This window comes from Patella vulgata, chromosome 5 (assembly GCF_932274485.2).
Source record: "Patella vulgata chromosome 5, xgPatVulg1.2, whole genome shotgun sequence".
In the NCBI taxonomy this organism is placed as follows: Eukaryota; Metazoa; Mollusca; class Gastropoda; family Patellidae; genus Patella; species Patella vulgata.
The window spans coordinates 67,437,617-67,455,589 of record NC_065883.2 but is presented as its reverse complement, the minus strand read 5'-3'; the positions used below and the strand labels follow the sequence as shown (position 1 = coordinate 67,455,589).

Genomic DNA, 17,973 nt, shown 5'->3' with positions numbered 1-17,973 from the left:
GTACAAGGGTTAATCAGCGAACTGGATGTATGAGATGTGTTGTTGACGTTTGGGAAAGTAGGACGAGGGGAAATGTGTAGGGAGTGAAGTGCTGTAAAGGGATAGTTAGATGTATTATGAATGGTTAGCGTGGCTGTGGTGTTACGGTGAAATACTATGCCGCCACCGTAACACCACAGCTTTATGATTTGTTAGACAGGAGTGATGTAATGGGTGTCAACAACTGGGTATGCTGGTACCGTCGCAACGTAGCCGTGAAATATATATTGTGGGGGGGAAGGGCGGAAATGGAAAAATATACAATGTTGACAGTATGTGCCAGGCATGAGGCTGCGCAGACCGAGCGGCAGCTCGATAGGAAGTGTGTGGGAGGGTCACCCTCATAAAAAATTTTTTTTTTAAATTTCAGTTTTCTGAAAGCAGTGAAAACACTATTTTGGCATTGTTTGCGGGGTTAAACCTAAAAATCACATTAATACACCTATTGCACGATATTGTGAAACTAGCTGACGAAGACAGCTCGGGCGGCGATTGTTCGACTCGGGGCTGCTCTGTCAGTATCTAACAAACGCATTTAGTTCGCGTACAACTTTTAAAAACCGAATGTCAGTATGGTATTTCTCACATAATTGGTTATCGCAAAAACAGAGTAAACTCTCATCCAGCCTAGAAACATTCAAAGCTAATTTAAAAACTCATCAATTTACGGCCTATTATGGCACCCAGTCTGTGTAACACCTTAAGCATGCATACTAGCATGGAACATTGCACGATATAAATATACATATTATTGTCCCCCGCCTTTCGAAGAAAGCAGGGGACTATTAAAATGGGTTCGTCCGTCTGTCTGTCTGTCCGTCTGTCTGTCCGTCTGTCTGTCCGTCCGTCTGTCTGTCCGTCACACTTTTTGGGACACAATAACTCTCTTCCTAATTGAGCTAGAATGTTCAAACTTGGTGTATGTGTTTATTAGGTCAATGCCTTGATGGAGTTCGAAGATGAGCATTTTCCGCTTAGGGTAAGCAGAGATAAGCAATTTGATTGGTTGATGCTTTGGGACACGATAACTCTCTTCCTAATTGGGCTAGAATGTTCAAACTTGGTGTATGTGTTGATTAGGTCAATGCCTTGATGGAGTTCAAAGATGAGCATTTTCCGCTTAGGGTAAGCAGAGATAAGCAATTTGATTGGTTGATGCTTTGGGACACGATAACTTTAGTTCTAATTAAGTGAGATTGATGAAACTTGGTGTATAGTTTCATTACAGTAATACCTTGACTAAGTTTGATAATGAGCATTTTCTGCTCAGGGTAAGCAGAGCGATACGCAATTTGATTGGTCGAGACTTTGGAAAACAATAACTCTCCTACTTTGATTGTCCCCCGCCTTTCGAAGAAAGCAGGGAACTATTAAAATGGGTTCGTCCATCTGTCTGTTTGTCTGTCTGTCCGTTCCGCTTATTTTTGATAAATTTATATGTGTCCTCTAATTATTTTCCAATTTCGGCGGGGGACATCAGCCTCACTGTTGGCTTGTTATTATTACTTTGTACCAGGACTTGCTCTTCAAATGTGACTGTCCGTCTATCTGTTTTTTGGTCCGTCATACATATTAGGAAACAATAAGTCTTCTTCTGATTGAATTAGAATGTTTAAAGGGCCAATCCCGAATATATTTTGGAGAATACAAATGCTTAATTTTGTGTTAAAAGTCCTTAAAATATTCTACTTTTTCCATAGAATACAATCACTGTTTATTCCATAGACTATAATTAGGCTACTGTTTATTCTGTGGATTACAGGGGGGTTGGATAGCTGAATGGTTAGTGTGTGCGCGCTGTATCATAAAGTCTGTCATTGAGTCAACTGGCGTGGTTTCGAATCCTCGGTTGTACATGACAAGGAGTAGGGTCGCCTGTCCAACCTCATGGGTTTTCTCCGGGTCCCCCAGTTTCCTCCCACTGCTAAAGATCCCTACGCCCAAGCGAATTATTGAAATAAAATTAAACCATTAATGTTAGTCCCGAAATGACCTAGTTTGTGTCGAGTGGACGTTAAACCCCATTTCTCTCTCTGTGGATTACAATCACTGTTTATTCCATAGAATACTGTGTCCGGTGTATTTCCAGTTCAATTGTGTACTGTTTTACCCAGAATTAGAGTCGACCATCTGTCAGATGTATATAATTATATCTACTAATTTGTTTTCAAAAACACACTTTTATGGATAACAATTACTATGGTTTATTTCACTGCGACGTTTCAACAAGGTTTCACAAGTCGTTATCAAGCATATATACAAATAAGATAAAAAATGAGAAAGATATGAATATAAATACAAACATCAGTGCGAACTATCCAATGGAATGCAAGGTGAGTGAGCATGATTAGCTATAACAAGCTATTGATGTAACAAAGGTGCATAATCGTATATATTAGAGTTGGCTTATTGTACAATTAAAAGATGAAACAGGGCATTAACCAAGATACTATACTAATTTGTTTGTTTCAGATGGTAGTTTCGATATCCCAGATCGAACATTCCATTCAGCCCGGACATCTTGGCGCTTATCGAGTTACGAATCTCAGACGGATGTTAAAGAACTTATCCCAGAATTCTTCTTTTTGCCTGATTTCTTCAAAAATACCGAAGGTAAGTTATGATAGATGTATTGTAATTAAATGCAATAGAACGAAATGGGGTTTAACATTCTACTGTTTTCTGTTTTGCACCAACATGAGCATAAGTCATGCAGTGTGCGAAGGACAGTTTGTCTAGACACCTACTCTTTACCAAATTCCAACTTATATTGTAATAAGGAGCCACGGTGGCTAAGTGGGTAAGATGCTGGCTTGCTAGTATTAGAAGTTGCGTGTTCGATCCCTGCATTTTCCGAAAAAGTTCGTCAGGTTCTTCCGGCGTGGTTTCCCCTTGTCAGTGATGCATGATGGAGGGCTTGACAAGGACAGCTGTCTAGTCGTTCTGATGTGATGATAAACCAAGGTCTTGTGTATACATTGGCGTGCACGTAAAAGATTCCTTGGCAGTTGGAATTCAATATAAAAGAATGCCATAGTGCCACTGCCCATCTTTATTAGCTCAGTCGGAGCACAACAGTAGAATGTTAAACCTCATTTCATTTCATTTCTTTGTGGTACCATCAAAATGATTAGATGCTTCTCCTTCCTAACAGAATACGCACTTGAAAGTCCGAAGGAAATTTCTCATCCAACACTAGGAAGAAGAAAAGTAGGATGTTAAACCCCATTTCATTCATTATTCCTCCTAGACTCTGTATTTCTGAACAAAAATACTGGAATTAAAATGTGACGAGTGACATTGATTATCTTAGACACTCAATAAGGCATTGAGCTTTTTTTTCAGGTTTTAATTTTGGCCGTCGACAGAATGGTGAAGTGGTGTGGGATGTATCATTGCCGACCTGGTGTAAAAAAGATGCCAGATTATTTATATTAATTCATCGACAGGCGTTGGAATCGGCTTACGTATCTCGTAGAATTAACCATTGGATTGATCTGGTTTTTGGATACAAACAAAAAGGAGAAATGGCAAAAAAATCTTTTAACGTTTTTCATCCTTCTGTAAGTTTTCATATTTCTAGACTTTTAATAAAACATAAAAAATGGTGGAGAGCTTTCATTGGCTGAGAGTTCAAATTTAAGAAATGGGTATATATTCTTCCATATTCATGAATATTTATGTGTAAATTCTGAAACCAGCTGGGAAGAAAATGTTCCCACCTGTAATATTGATAGGCACTTTGGTCGACCGTTTATCCTTATTTTGTGTGCTGTATCATAAGGTCTGTCATTGAGTGCCTGTCCAAATGGGTTTCCTCCCATTGCTAAAGACCCCTACACGCAAGCGAATTATTGAAATAAAATTGAACCATGTGTTAGTCCCGAAATGACCTAGTTTGTGTCGAGTGGACGTTAAACCCCATTTCTCTCGCTCTCCCTTATTTTCTCCCTTATTGTCACATGCCATTGGGGAATCAAAATAATACCACTTCCCCCCCCTCACTGGTAAAAGATCCCTACCCCTACACTACAAGCGAATTATGTTAATCCCTAAATAACCCAATCTGATTAAAATACAGATTTATACTTTCGATGGCCTCTGCTACATGAAGATCTGACCAGTAGTGGGAGGTTGTGTCAGGGGTCATACAGGCACCTTTTGACCCTCTGACATCAGACATTTGATTAACCAATCAACATTGATGTTTCTAGTAGGATACCCCCAGTTCCATGCATCGCACACCAAGAACTCGCTGCAACAGACCGTTTCATTGGCTAATCCATCACTTTAACCAGAATGCGAATTATATAACAACCCTTCCAGATCCTAGTGTAGTAAAGACAAGTAAAAAAAAATTTTGAACTATAAAAACGAAACGAAATAGGATCTGTGTAAATGTAATCAGATTGATAAATAACCTATTTTGTGTCAGCTGGATGTCTCTCTCTCTCTCTCTCTCTCTCTCTCTCTCTCTTTCTCTCTCTCTTTCTCTCTCTCCTTCTCTCTCTCTCTACTTGTTGTGTCACTTGGTCAATGTAGATTTTTCATTTTCTTCTCTTCTACTGTCTTCTCTTAGTTTAAGTTTTTATTCCTCTAGCCACAATGATGTTTGTCATAATATTTCCATGATTTCTTTCGATTTATATTATTATGTTGTTATTTTTCCAGACATATTTTGGGATGGATGTTGGCAAGATAAACGACCCGTTAAAAAGACAAGCGATGTTAACCATGATAAAAACATACGGTCAGACGCCAAAACAACTGTTCAGAGCACCTCACGTGTCTTTATCTAAATCTAACGACAGTCTACTTTCACAGATCTTCAACCCGACATCTAATAATGGAGATACGGAGGAACGAAATAGAAACTATATTGTAAGTGCCGGTTCTGTGTTCAATAATGTTACAAATCATTTATATAGTTCCTAAAATTCATTACCATGAGGTTTGGTTGAATGGCCGAATGATTAGCACGTGCACGCTGTATCATATGGTCTGTCATTGAGTCAACTGGTTTGATTTTGATTCCCCGGTTGTATGTGTCAAGGAGCAGGGTCGTCTGTCCAACTTCGTGGGTCTTCTCCAGGTCCTCCGGTTTCCACCCACTGCTAAAAACTCCTATGCGCAAGCGAATTATTCAAATAAAATTGAATCATATGTTAGTCCCGAAATGACATAGTTTGTGTCAAGCAGATGTTAAACCCCATCTCTATCTAATTATATAACCCATGGAATCAGTACTCACAGTAGTCCAGCTGGGATTATAAGAGAGTGGTGATTAAATAAGTTTAAAGATTTGTGTTTTGTTTCCAGCCTCGTCCAATCAACAGCGTATCTGGATTAAAATGGGGTAATTATGTTGGATCCCCCGATTATTTACCTCCCGTTCCAACCTGGAGAGAAGTCTATCCATGTGTTCTCACTAGTCTGGTACCATTAGCATCAGGTTTTGTATTTGGTGTTCCTGCTAACTCTTGTGTTCTAGTTTTACATTCCAAAGACAGGGGTTCACGTAAGTACAAACTTTGATTAAACTTTCGTTATCAAATATATAAATATATTAAAGATATTCACAGATTTAATGTAGCTGGGATTATGTATAACAGTTGCAAGGGTATAAAGGGTTAATAGTATCGTCAGACTTCGTTGTTGTTGCTTTCTTTTAATTAATTCATTAACCTTTTCTTGTTAACTCTTAAGCACTTGGTACATGTAAATACTGACTACCCTTGTTAACCCTTTAGCACTAGTAACATGTAAATTCTGACTACCCTTGTTAACTCTTTAGTACTTGGTACATGTAAATATTGATTACCCTTGTTAACCCTTCAGTACTTGGTATATGTAAATATCGATTACCCTTGTTAACCCTTTAGTACTTGGTACATGTAAATACTGACTATCCTTGTTAACCCTTTAGTACTTGGTATATGTAGATATTGACTACCCTTGTTAACCCTTTATCACTAGTAACATGTAAATATTGATTACCCTTGTTAACCCTTCAGTACTTGGTACATGTAAATATTGATTACCCTTGTTAACCCTTTAGTACTTGGTACATGTAAATACTGACTATCCTTGTTAACCCTTTAGTACTTGGTATATGTAAATATAGACTATCCTTGTTAACCCTTTAGTACTTGGTATATGTAAATACTGACTACCCTTGATAACCCTTCAGTACTTGGTATATGTAAATATTGATTACCCTTGTTAACCCTTCAGTACTTGGTACATGTAAATATTGACTACCATTGTTACCCCTTTAGTACTCGGTACATGGAAATACTGACTACCCTTGTTAACCCTTTAGTACTTGGTACATGTAATTATTGATTAATCAGTTCCTTGATGAAAATTAAAGTGATATATTAATACCAGTATATGCCTGAACAGACCGAGATGTGTGAATGTACATTATCTCTCTCTTTTTTTTAGGAGATATGGTATTTACGTCTAATTTCATGTGGGCAGCCATTTTAAGTTGGAAAGATCAAGATGGTGTGTTACGAATCAGTAATCAATTATCCAAGCCCACTGTTAATTTCCTTATACACAGTCCTTATGATGAGGTGAGTTAATTTCCTTATATACAATCCTTATTCACAGTCCTTATGATGAAGTGAGTTAATTTCCTTATTCACAATCCTTATGGGGAGGTGAGTTAATTTACTTATTCACGGTCCTTATGATGAAGTGAGTTAATTTCCATATATACAATCCTTATGGTGAGGTGAGTTTGTTTCCTTATTCCTAAGGATGAGGTAGATTGAGTTAATTTCCTTATTCAAAGCCCTTGAGTTAATTTTGTTATACACTGTCCCTATGATGAGCTGAATTTCTGTATACACTGTCTTTATGTTGAGTTGAGTAAATTTCCTTATACACAGTCCTTATGACATGGTCGGTGAGGGGAGTTAATTTCCTAATGAGTTGAGTTGATTTCCGTATACACAATCCTTATGATGAGGAGGTGCATCCAGTTAATTTCCTTATTCGCAGTCCTTATGATGAGTTGAGTTGAGTTAACTTGCTTTTTATAATTGTGGCTTATTATTTGACAGGGATCACGGTGGCTAAGTGGTAAGACCCTGGCTCGCTAGTCTGAGGTCGGGTGTTCGATCTCTGCATTGGCCGAGAAAGTTCATCCAGATTTTCCGGTGTTTTTCCCCCTTGTCAGTGATGCCTGACAAGGACAGCTGTCTAGTCGTTCAGATGGGACGAAAAACAGAGGTCCCGTGTACACATTGGCATGCATCTAAAAAATCACTTGACAGTTGGAATTCGATATAAGAGTAGGCCGTAGTGTCGCTGTCTAGGCAAAATTTCCCTCATAGCACACTGTATGGCGTATGTCCGTCTTCATTAGCCCAGTTTGGAGCAGAACAGTAGGACGTTAAACACCAATTCATTTCATTTTTATTATTTGACTATATTAATATTATTGATGTATTTCAGATCACATGTTGTGCAAGTGTACCAGATTGTCATCTGTTATTTATAGCTGGTGTTAATGGGGTTATAGATGTTTATACCACGGCTCATAACAGTGCTAAGGTACAGATTTATACTTTTATCCCGCATAACTATATGGAATACAGTTATTGTTTATTAGAGAATCATAGTCAAAACATGGGGGGTTGAATGGCCGAATGGTTAGCATGTGCGCTCTGTATCATAAGGTCTGTCATTGAGTCAACTGGCGTGGCTTCGATTCCCGGTTGTACATGACAAGGAGTAGGGTCGCTTGTCCAACCTCATGGGTTTTCTATGGGTCCTCCGGTTTCCTCCCCCTGCTAAAAACTCATACAAGCAAGCGAATTATTGACTACAGACCCAGACTACATTTTGACCTCACTCCACTGTAATCCTATACATGTATGCACCTAAATGAACAGAAATATTGTCTCAAAGCTTCTGATTTTATCAAATTTGCATGTAGTTCACCTCTACCTAACGCCAAACTTGATGCTGTCTCAACCTTGGACACCCATCTGCTCAACATCCTGGGCACGCCCCTGAAATGTCTCACATTATTAGCCAGTAATTGTAAGCTTATCTCAGAATGACCTGTGTATTTCCAGTTTATTACTGGGTGGCATTTGTTTAAAGGGCTAATCCCGATCATTTTTTTGAGAATAAAACTGTTTTTATTTTGTTTTAAAATCCCTGAAAATCCTCTACCTAAGGGCCGAGCAACTAACTCAATATTTGTGATAAGTTTTCAAATAACTGAAACCCGTCAGTCTTCATCTGGAAATGGAAACCGGTGTCCCAAGCTGTATTATGCAGTGTCTAGATAAAACCAGACATTTTCTGTATAAAAATAATGCGTAGGTGAAATTTACCTTTCATTATCAAGTACAGCATTTGGGTCATTCACTGTATAGACCTTTCAATGAACGGGAATCGATTATCAGGTCTCCCAACGAAAAAATTGACCCGAAATCTTAAAAGGGTTACGTGTCCGGATAAGCAGTTTTGATAGTCACGTCCAAATGACTCAATATTTTGAGCTGAAATTTTGAGATATGGTCAATACACCATACTCAGACTTTTATTTTTGAGACTCTGTTCAAATAAGGGATGGTCCCTTTAATATAGGTTAGAGAATGCTAATTAAGACGTAGCTTCATGACTGTATGCCATAGAATTGTGGCCGGTGCATTTTAAGTTTAATATCATTTAATCAATTTATTTGGGAGATATAGATCTGTAGCAACAATGTTTATTTTATCGTGTCTATACTTCGTGGAAATGACAATCAGTCATGTGTAAATGGGTGGACTTCTTTTTTTGTGGACCGTCCAAACAACTAGGCACAGTTTTCTTGTCATGTTTACTGGTGCCACCCCTGCCTATTAAAATCCAGGCTTGAAGGAGAGATAGAACAATGAATGTAGTTCAGCATCCTTGATATCCCCAGTGGTCTCAGTCCATTCTACTCCACTATACCCTGGGTTCATCCATTGGGTATTCTCATATTCAAATTATCTGCCCTTGATCGAAGCTTGATTCTAAAAACCAATCAAAAAACAGTTTACAAACCAGTCCTATCCTCATTGCTTGCATTTACAATATGGCAGCGTCTTTGTTGCAACAAGATCAAAGTTACTTAACGATTTTTTGGATCGGTTGATAAAAATAGCACAGTCATCAGGGGCAGATAATTTGAATATGTGTCACCCCCATGGATGAACCCAGGGGTTAATGGAGTTGACTGGAATGAGACCACTGGGGATACCAAAGAGTGGTTGTTATCTGTGTGTAAGATACATTTTAAGAAAATATAAATATTTGTATTTTGTTTTTTTCAGGCGAGTGAGATTCAGGTGTTTGGTACTGGTAAATGTTTATATGGTCATACTGGACGTATTAATACGCTGTGTGTGTCCAATAATTTTAGTATAGTTGTCAGTGGTAGTGAGGACAATACATGTATTATATGGGATCTTAACAGGTACTTAACTATTATCTTTACTAATATTTGTCACTGTCTTTTGTCTTTCTGTTTGGAGGGTTGGATGGCAGAATGGTTAGCATGTTCGCACTGTTAGCACGTCTGTCATTGAGTCAACTGGCAGGGTTTCAATTCCCTGGATGTACGTTACAAGGAGTAGGATCGCCTGTCCAACCTCGTGGGTTTTCTCCGGATCCCCCGGTTTCCTCCACCTGCTAAAGACCCCTACGCGCAAGCGAGTTATTGAAATAAAATTGAACCATGTGTTAGTCCCGAAATGACCTAGTTTGTGTCGAGTGTAGGTTAAAACCCTTTCTCTCTCTCTCTCTATCTTTTTGTTCAGGGTTGGCGGCTATAATAGGGCTGCCCCAAGGTTGACATTTGGTGTATAGGGGTAGCTCAACCGGGGAGTAACATGGGCTAGGTTGCGTTGGACTATTTTCCACCCCAGGAAGCACCGGGTCATCTGCTAGTACAAAATAATTTTGGAGCCTTTGCTGGCTTAGTGAGTAAAACACTGGCTCACAAACTAGGAGTACTCAGGGTCGCTCCTCGTGTTGGCGTGCATGGAAAAGAAACCTTGATAGTTGGAATTCAAAATAAGAGTAGGCCGTAGTGCAATATTTCCTTCCTAGCACACTGTATGGTGAATCAGCATCTTCATCAGTTGGTGCCGAAAATTCATTTCTTTTTATTTCACTACACGTAAACTCAAGCCAATGTTGCCGTCTTCCAAGTATTTTTATATATTTGAATGTTGATGTTCGTGTTATTTCAGGTTGTCGTATGTACGGAGTATCAGAAATCACGATAGCGGTGTAAAAGTTGTAACAATAAGTGATACACTTGGTGATATCGTCAGCGTTAGTTATACAGGTACGTAAAAGTCAAATTTGTTTCTATGGAAACACCAAATCAGTTGCTTCGCAGAATTTTCTAATTTACAAAAGGCTAAAGATCTATAATAGGTTGATGTGTGTAGAAAGGTTCATAAAGATTTCTTGAATGGTTTATGTGATATGCTCATTCCTCCCACTGCTAAAGACCCCTACGCTCAAGCGAATTATTGAAATAAAATTAAACCATATGTTAGTCGCGAAATGACCTAGTCTGTGTCGAGTGGACGTTAAACCCCATTTCTCTCTCTATTAATGGTATATCCTTCCCTTACAGCCACTGTATTTGAATGAAATCAGTAATTCAATGCTGTATTAAAGATATATTATGTAAGATTTAGATAAAGGGCTGACCATCCCTGCTATAAAAAAAATAGTTTAAAAATAGAAAAGTAGAAATTAATATATTGAAAATCTCAGTCAAATTACTTTATTCTGAGCAAAGTTATGAATATTTGAAGTATTGACAAAAATAGCATAGTCTTGATAACCATCACTACGATAATAAACAAAATCTGGATTTGCCATTTTATCGTTAACTAATTAAATGGTGCTGATGGTCTAATTCACTTAATATCCAAGCCATTATGGGCTTGTCATGTGAATAGATGTATAAATAATAATTTATAATAAAATTTGAAGCAATAGGCAGATTTAACTGTTATGCTAGATTCCTCCTGTCGTGAGATGTGTTACCATAGGATTGTGTCAATCTGATTAAAATACAGATCTATATTTCGTTTTGTTTTTATAAATTCGATGGCCTCTACTACATGAAGATCTGACAAGTTTTAGCGATAGGTCACGTCAGGGGTCAAAAGACCGACTTATGACACTATGACATCAGACATTTGATTAACCAATCAGCATTGATGTTACTAGTGGATTACCCACAGTTCCGTGAAAAACACGGCTAAAGCTCGCCGTAACAGACCGTTTCATTGGCTTATCCCTGACACCATTCAGAACACGAGTTAAATAACAACTCTTCCAGATCCAAGTGTAGTAAAGACAAGTAAAATCAGAAATTTTGAACTATAAAAACGAAACGAAATAGGATCTGTGTTTTAACCAGATTGGTATTGTCCCTACTGAACCCATGATCTGGTACTTGATACGTTCGGATACAATCAACAAGATTGCCACGACTGACCTCAGTCACGGCACGAATCGTGACAGTGTGAACCTAGCATTATATAACACATATTTAAAGCAGAATAATCTGAACCATGTTTATTTGGAATGTTACAGATACCGGGAGTATTATGTGTCTTCACTCAATTAATGCTGAACCAATCGCCACTCAGATCTGTGATGAAAGGATTAATTGTTTAGCGTATTCATACGCACCTGAAGGAAGATCTATAAATGTTGTTGCTGGTGGATTGAGCACGGGTGTTGTTAGGTCAGTATTAATGTTTTTCATTTATCAATATTTTTAAAATGTTGTTTACATTTTTCAATATGGTTTACATGTATCTATATGATTTCAATGTTGTTCATATTGATCAATATTATTTAAATGTTGTTTACATTTATGCGTATGATTTAAATGTTTTTTACACTGATCAATATGATTTAAATGTTGTTTACATTTATCTGTATGATTTAAATGTTGTTTACACTGATCAATATGATTTAAATACTGTTTACATTATTATTATTATTATTATTATTGTTCGATTTATATAGCGCTTCATTTATCAATATTATTTAAATGTTGTTTACATTTATCTATATGATTTAAATTTTGTTTTCATTTATCAGTATGATTTAAATGTTGTTCATTTTTATCAATATTTTTTAAATGTTATGGTGTGATCTGTCAACACCATTTTTAAGATGGGCAAGATATATTCTATTGAATTCAAATGATCAATTTGGGGGATAATTTTGGTGCTTTTTCCGATTTTTAGAAATGAATTATGTGTTTCCATGGAAAAATAACTGACATACATCTTTGATGTACAAAGGCACATGATATTGATGACTGAGTATTCTTGTTTTCAATAATCAGTTTTATTTTATTTTTTAAAGGTTGTGGAGTAGCTGGGATTTATCACCATTAAAAGATTTACAACATGAAAAATCTATTGATAGACCAGTAGTCGGGTACGTACTAGTCTTAATATTAATTAATAGTTTCTGAATTAACAGAATTACAATTGAGTGACAACCAAGAGTTCAGTTCTGACAGTATTGAAATCGTTTGATGCACAGAGTTCAGGTCTTTCAGACTAGTATATGCGTAAGACAGAGTTCAGTTCTGACAGTATTGAAATTGTTTGACACACAGTGTTCAGTTCTTTCGAAACTGTAATCTGGTGACACAGAGTTCAGTTCTGTCAGTAGTGAAATCGTGTACATAGTTGTTCATGTTAAATATTGTAAAATGTGGTGGCTGGTTGAGATAATTTGTTCATTCTAGACCCGGATTCATTGAAATAGTTATGTCATTTGTAAAAACTGAATCAAAGTATATATACTCAAAATATCTATTTAATAAACGGGTTCAATTTGATATATATGTATATATAGTAAGCATATTTCATTATCTGTTTTTAAAAAAAAAAGTGAAGTAAATATATTATGACAAAAAGTGTTCATAACATTATACTCTATCTATAATTTGTATTAAGCATTCTATGGCCTGGAGAAAATTTTTTTTTTCAAAAATGAATTTAATTTTACCATTTTTTGTTCCTTTTGAAAAGATTACAGAGGGCCTGACACTACCTGTATCCAAGGGCTTCTAAAAATCTTAATTCTGCTCTGCCCTCATCATTGAACTGGGTTTGACCTGGAACAGTATAAATTCATTTCTCTATGATCTTTTTCTAAAGGGAACTGCGATTGCGTAGTGGGTAAACGTTGGCTTGCTAACCTCAAGGTCCTGTTGGCCGAGATAGTTCATTAGCATTTTCCGGCATGGTTTCCTCCTGTCAGTGGTGCAGGACAGATGGTGTGGCAAGGGACAATGTGTAGTCGTTCGTATGGGACAAAAACCAAGGTTCCATGTACACATCGGTGGACACGTAAAAGAACCCTTGGCAGTTGGGTTCGATATAAGAGTAGCTTTCTATCAAAGATTCCACTCATAGCACACTGTATATACCTGTCTTAAATAGCCCAGTAGGAGCAGAACAGTAGGACATTAAACCCCATTTAATTTCATTCTTTTTCTATATTTCAGTTTGACGTTTAGTATCGACTCACAGCGTCTGTTTGTGTCAGCGGCAGACGGCAGTATCACATTGTGGGAAAAACAATCGTCAAGAAATAAACGTGACACTTTTGTACCTCTTCTAGGCAAATAAAGAGTGTTATAGGGTGTTCAATATGATATTAACTGTAATACTCTGTAACTTGAATTACGATCATGAACAGTATTTTATCACTGAAGCTAGTCCCTTGCAAATTTTAGTCATTGATATCCATATCTAGACACATATCGTACACCCTAGAGCTGTAGTTCAAACTCTTTACATCATCAGGATCATTGTACACCCTAGACATCATCCAGAGCTGGAGCACAAACCCTCTACACCATCAGGATCATCGTACACCCTAGACATCATCCAGAGCTGGAGTTCAAACCCTAGACACTATCAGGATCATCGTACACCCTAGACATCATCCAGAGCTGGAGTACAAACCCTCTACACCATCAGGATCATGGTCAAGACACATACCATACTTCAGATCCTAGATGTCATCAGTATTCAGTACTGCAACGATTGTGTAAAATAAATGGACTGGATATATAAGTCTAATCTGGTAACAGTGTAGAACTTGTTATGAGGTCAGCATGATAGACATCATCTGAAAACGTGATTGTTATAAGAATTTATTATACCATTAAAACCATAAAGATGATATATACAATGAGTTCAAATATCCAACCTCCATGCCGGCGGTGATCTACAAAACTGATCTCCCCATACCTGATGCAGTCTATTTACATTTCCCTTGTGCATGCTGCATGCTTACTGTCTATTTATAGTACCTCTCAGAGTTAACAACATCAATAGTCAGTATGTTACGGTAGACCATAGACATCATCCACTTGTGTACTACAAACCCGAGATACCATCAGGATCATCATCAAGACACGTACTGCACACTCAATCCATCATTCAGATTCCTACTGCAAAGCTTAGACAGTATTCAGATGAGTAATGCTAACCTTAGACAGCATTCAGATGTGTAATGCTTACCTTTGACAGTATTCAGATGAGTAATGCTAACCTTAAACAGTATTCAGATGTGTAATGCTAACCTTTGACAGCATTCAGATGTGTAATGCTAACCTTAAACAGCATTTAGATGTGTAATGCTTACCTTTGACAGGATTCAGATGTGTAATGCATCTAGATACTGCACACCCTTGACCTCATCCAGATTCAGTTGATCCTAGACATCATCCAGATCTAGACCCCTAGACATAATTTGTTGTTATTAGTCCAATTGACTCACAGAAGACAATATCATCAATTATTTATTGAAAAGGTGTTTTTTATTTTTTCGTGTGTGTGTTTGATAGGGAAGAGAAAGGATTGTGTTTATTTATTGTGCACATTGTTTTTATAATTTTGAGTGCTGGACTTGTCTACTTTCAATATAAACATATGTAAATATATATATATATATATGATGATGAGCATGATGATAGTATTTTAATGCTACATATTTTTTAAAGCTTTTACTGTGCTAGGCTTGGTTACAAGATCAAATTGTCTGTGGGATCTGGTGACTAGGCCCATCCTAGGCCTAGAAGAACAATGTAAACAGTCGAGCACAATGACTTAAAGTGAATTTTTGTTCCTCTACACCTGTTAACAGGTCATCACACACATAGGTCACAGTTATCAGTTTAAGTTTTATTATTGGAGTAGCATCCAGTAAAATTAGGCACAGTAAGCTGGTCACCATAGTAACCAGCAACAAAACCGCTAAATCCAAATGGTGTTTCTGATGTTATATAATTGTTTACATGTTTAATGTGATTAATATAGATGAGAAGTATTTTATTCAAGTGCCTTGATTTATATGGATTAGGAATTTGAAAGAAATTTGTCATAGTGCACTGAAATATTAAAGTCTTAAAATGGCCCATGTATATATGTACCAAACGAACATAAGCTAAAGGACACTAAGGCCCTCTGTACATATAAAGTACACTTAAGCCCTGTGTACATGAATCCAACATACATTAGTCCAAGTGGGGGGGGGGGGGGTAGGTGGCCAAATGGTTAACGTGTGCACGTCATTGAGTCAAGTGGCATGGTTTCTATTCCCTGCTTGTACATAACAAAGAGTAGGGTCACCTTTCCAACCTCCAGTTTCCTTACACTGCAAAAGACCCTAACATACAAGGTGATGATTGGAATAAATTTGAACCATATGTTAGTGCAAAAATAATTTAGTTTTCTATTTCTATCCATATGATAAAAACAAATTTTAAGCACTGCTAAAAAGATCCCTGTGTGCTAGTGATTAATGACATAGAATTGAACCATATGTTAGTCCCAAAATGACCTACTTTGTGTTGGGTGGTCATAAAACCCTCTCTCTCTTTCTCACACATTAGTTAAAGGACACTAAAGGTCAATGTACATGTACATAATATATTATCTACAAATAAACATGAAACATTTAGAAGTAGAAAGGTTGAATATCACCTGGGCAATTTGTAGAACAAATATAGATGAGATTATGAGAATTTTAGAGGCTAATTCATTATTTCAGATTATTATTATAAAATCATGTTTTAAAATAAACTGATTAATTTATTTACATATTTTATGTCTGTATTTTATTTACATGTGTAAACGTAAATGATGAGAAATTGTTGACAGAAAATGGAGTTATCTCCCTTTAACTACAAAAACCCCACAGTATTTCAGATGCTTGAACTGCATTAGTATTTTGATCAAATGTAAGACATATTGGTGATAAACAAATTCCTAAATACAGATTGGTTGTTTTAGATGCATGCCAATAGTGTACACACAGGTGGACCTTAATTTTTGATTGTATCCAAATGTCCAAGTATATATTTCTATATAGATAGTTCTGATTATTCTTCACGGCCTAAGCCAACATTCTTGTTGGGATGCAAGTGTCCTACCCTGGTGACACTGTTGCTGCGAGGTATTTGATGTGACATATTTTGTTATTTGTTTATCAGCAATTAAAACAATAAGTGCTTTTATTTTATATTTAATGGACCTAGTATGTTGAATATAAGCTTATATATATATAATTTTATATTTAATATACTTAGTAAGTTGAAAATGAGCTTGTATATATGCATTTATATTTAATATACTCATAATAGTAAGCTGAATATGAGCTTGTATATATGCATTTATATTTAATATATTTAGTATGTTGAATATAAGCCTATAAATATATAATTTTATATTTAATATACTTAGTGTGTTGAATATACGCCTATATATATATAATTTTAGTAAGTTGAAAATGAGCTTGTATATATAATTTTATATTTAATATAATTAGTAAGTTGAACATGAGTTTGTATCCTTTCACTGTAATATATTGTATATTATGTGACTATAATCTTTGACTATTATAAAACCTTTCAGCATATTGTATATTATATTATAATTATGAATTGTTATATTTTTATTTGTGCTCAAAATAAACCAAAGAAGATGGAATTATTTTATAAACACCAAGTCTTTTTTTATACCCAATTTCTTGTGGATGCAGACTAAAGTTATCATGCTATTAAAGATGCATTATGTAAGATTTAGATAAAGAGCTGACCATTTTTGCTATACTAGTTCCAAAATAGATAATTCAAAATGAAAATATTGAAAATTTCATTCAAATTATGTTATTATGTTATACTGAGTGAAGTTAACACAGTTTGAAGTTTTGAAAAGATGTGGCATAGATTGTTTATTATCGTAACAACGGTACATATCATTCGAAATTTAGCCTCACATTGCCATTTTAAAATTACATCATTAAATGGCGACTGTGTTTTAATCTGTTCAAATCTCTGCATCCGATGGTCTAGAGTTGATTATATAGGCTTGTCATGTGAATAAATGTCTAAATAATAGTTTATATACCTCTTGAAGTCAAAATAAAGGCCTGCAATAGGCAGATTTAGCTTTTACATAATATATCTTTAATTTGAATTTATACACAGTGTTGATGAGATGAAGTGGCCTTTTACTTTTCAACCATTTCTGATATTTGCTGTCAAGGGTTATCAACGTTGAATAATTTGAAAAAAAATCTTATAGGGCCACAACTTTAAAAGGACAGACCCCCACCTTAAATCAAGTTACAAGGTGACAATCACAATTGGTGTATGAGAAATCTGATGTTTTCTATCACAAAGTGGTGTTGGGTGGTCGAATAGTTCGAGGTCTGTCATTGAGTGGCGTAGTTTTCAACTCAAAGCTTGTTCGTGACAAGGAGTTGTTGGATCACCTGTCCATCCTCGTGGGTTTTCTTCGAGTCCTCTGGTTTCCTCCTCCCACTGCATTGAACTATATGTTGGTCCCAAAACGACCTGGTTTATGTCAA

General features: G+C 36.3%; 1 protein-coding gene across 1 annotated transcript in view; it reads left to right on the top strand.

Annotated features, from left to right (window-relative positions):
- Nucleotides 1-17,539, top strand: part of LOC126821360 (lysosomal-trafficking regulator) — a 52,978-nt gene extending 35,439 nt beyond the window's left edge. The window contains exons 40-50 of the mRNA XM_056101167.1: nucleotides 2,512-2,652; nucleotides 3,385-3,602; nucleotides 4,711-4,920; nucleotides 5,359-5,557; nucleotides 6,487-6,620; nucleotides 7,507-7,605; nucleotides 9,366-9,508; nucleotides 10,287-10,384; nucleotides 11,656-11,809; nucleotides 12,442-12,516; nucleotides 13,598-17,539. Of these exons, the coding sequence (XP_055957142.1) occupies nucleotides 2,512-2,652; nucleotides 3,385-3,602; nucleotides 4,711-4,920; nucleotides 5,359-5,557; nucleotides 6,487-6,620; nucleotides 7,507-7,605; nucleotides 9,366-9,508; nucleotides 10,287-10,384; nucleotides 11,656-11,809; nucleotides 12,442-12,516; nucleotides 13,598-13,721 (1,595 nt within the window). The 3' untranslated portion in view covers nucleotides 13,722-17,539. The remainder of the gene's footprint in view (nucleotides 1-2,511; nucleotides 2,653-3,384; nucleotides 3,603-4,710; nucleotides 4,921-5,358; nucleotides 5,558-6,486; nucleotides 6,621-7,506; nucleotides 7,606-9,365; nucleotides 9,509-10,286; nucleotides 10,385-11,655; nucleotides 11,810-12,441; nucleotides 12,517-13,597) is intronic.
- Nucleotides 17,540-17,973: the final 434 nt, after the last annotated feature.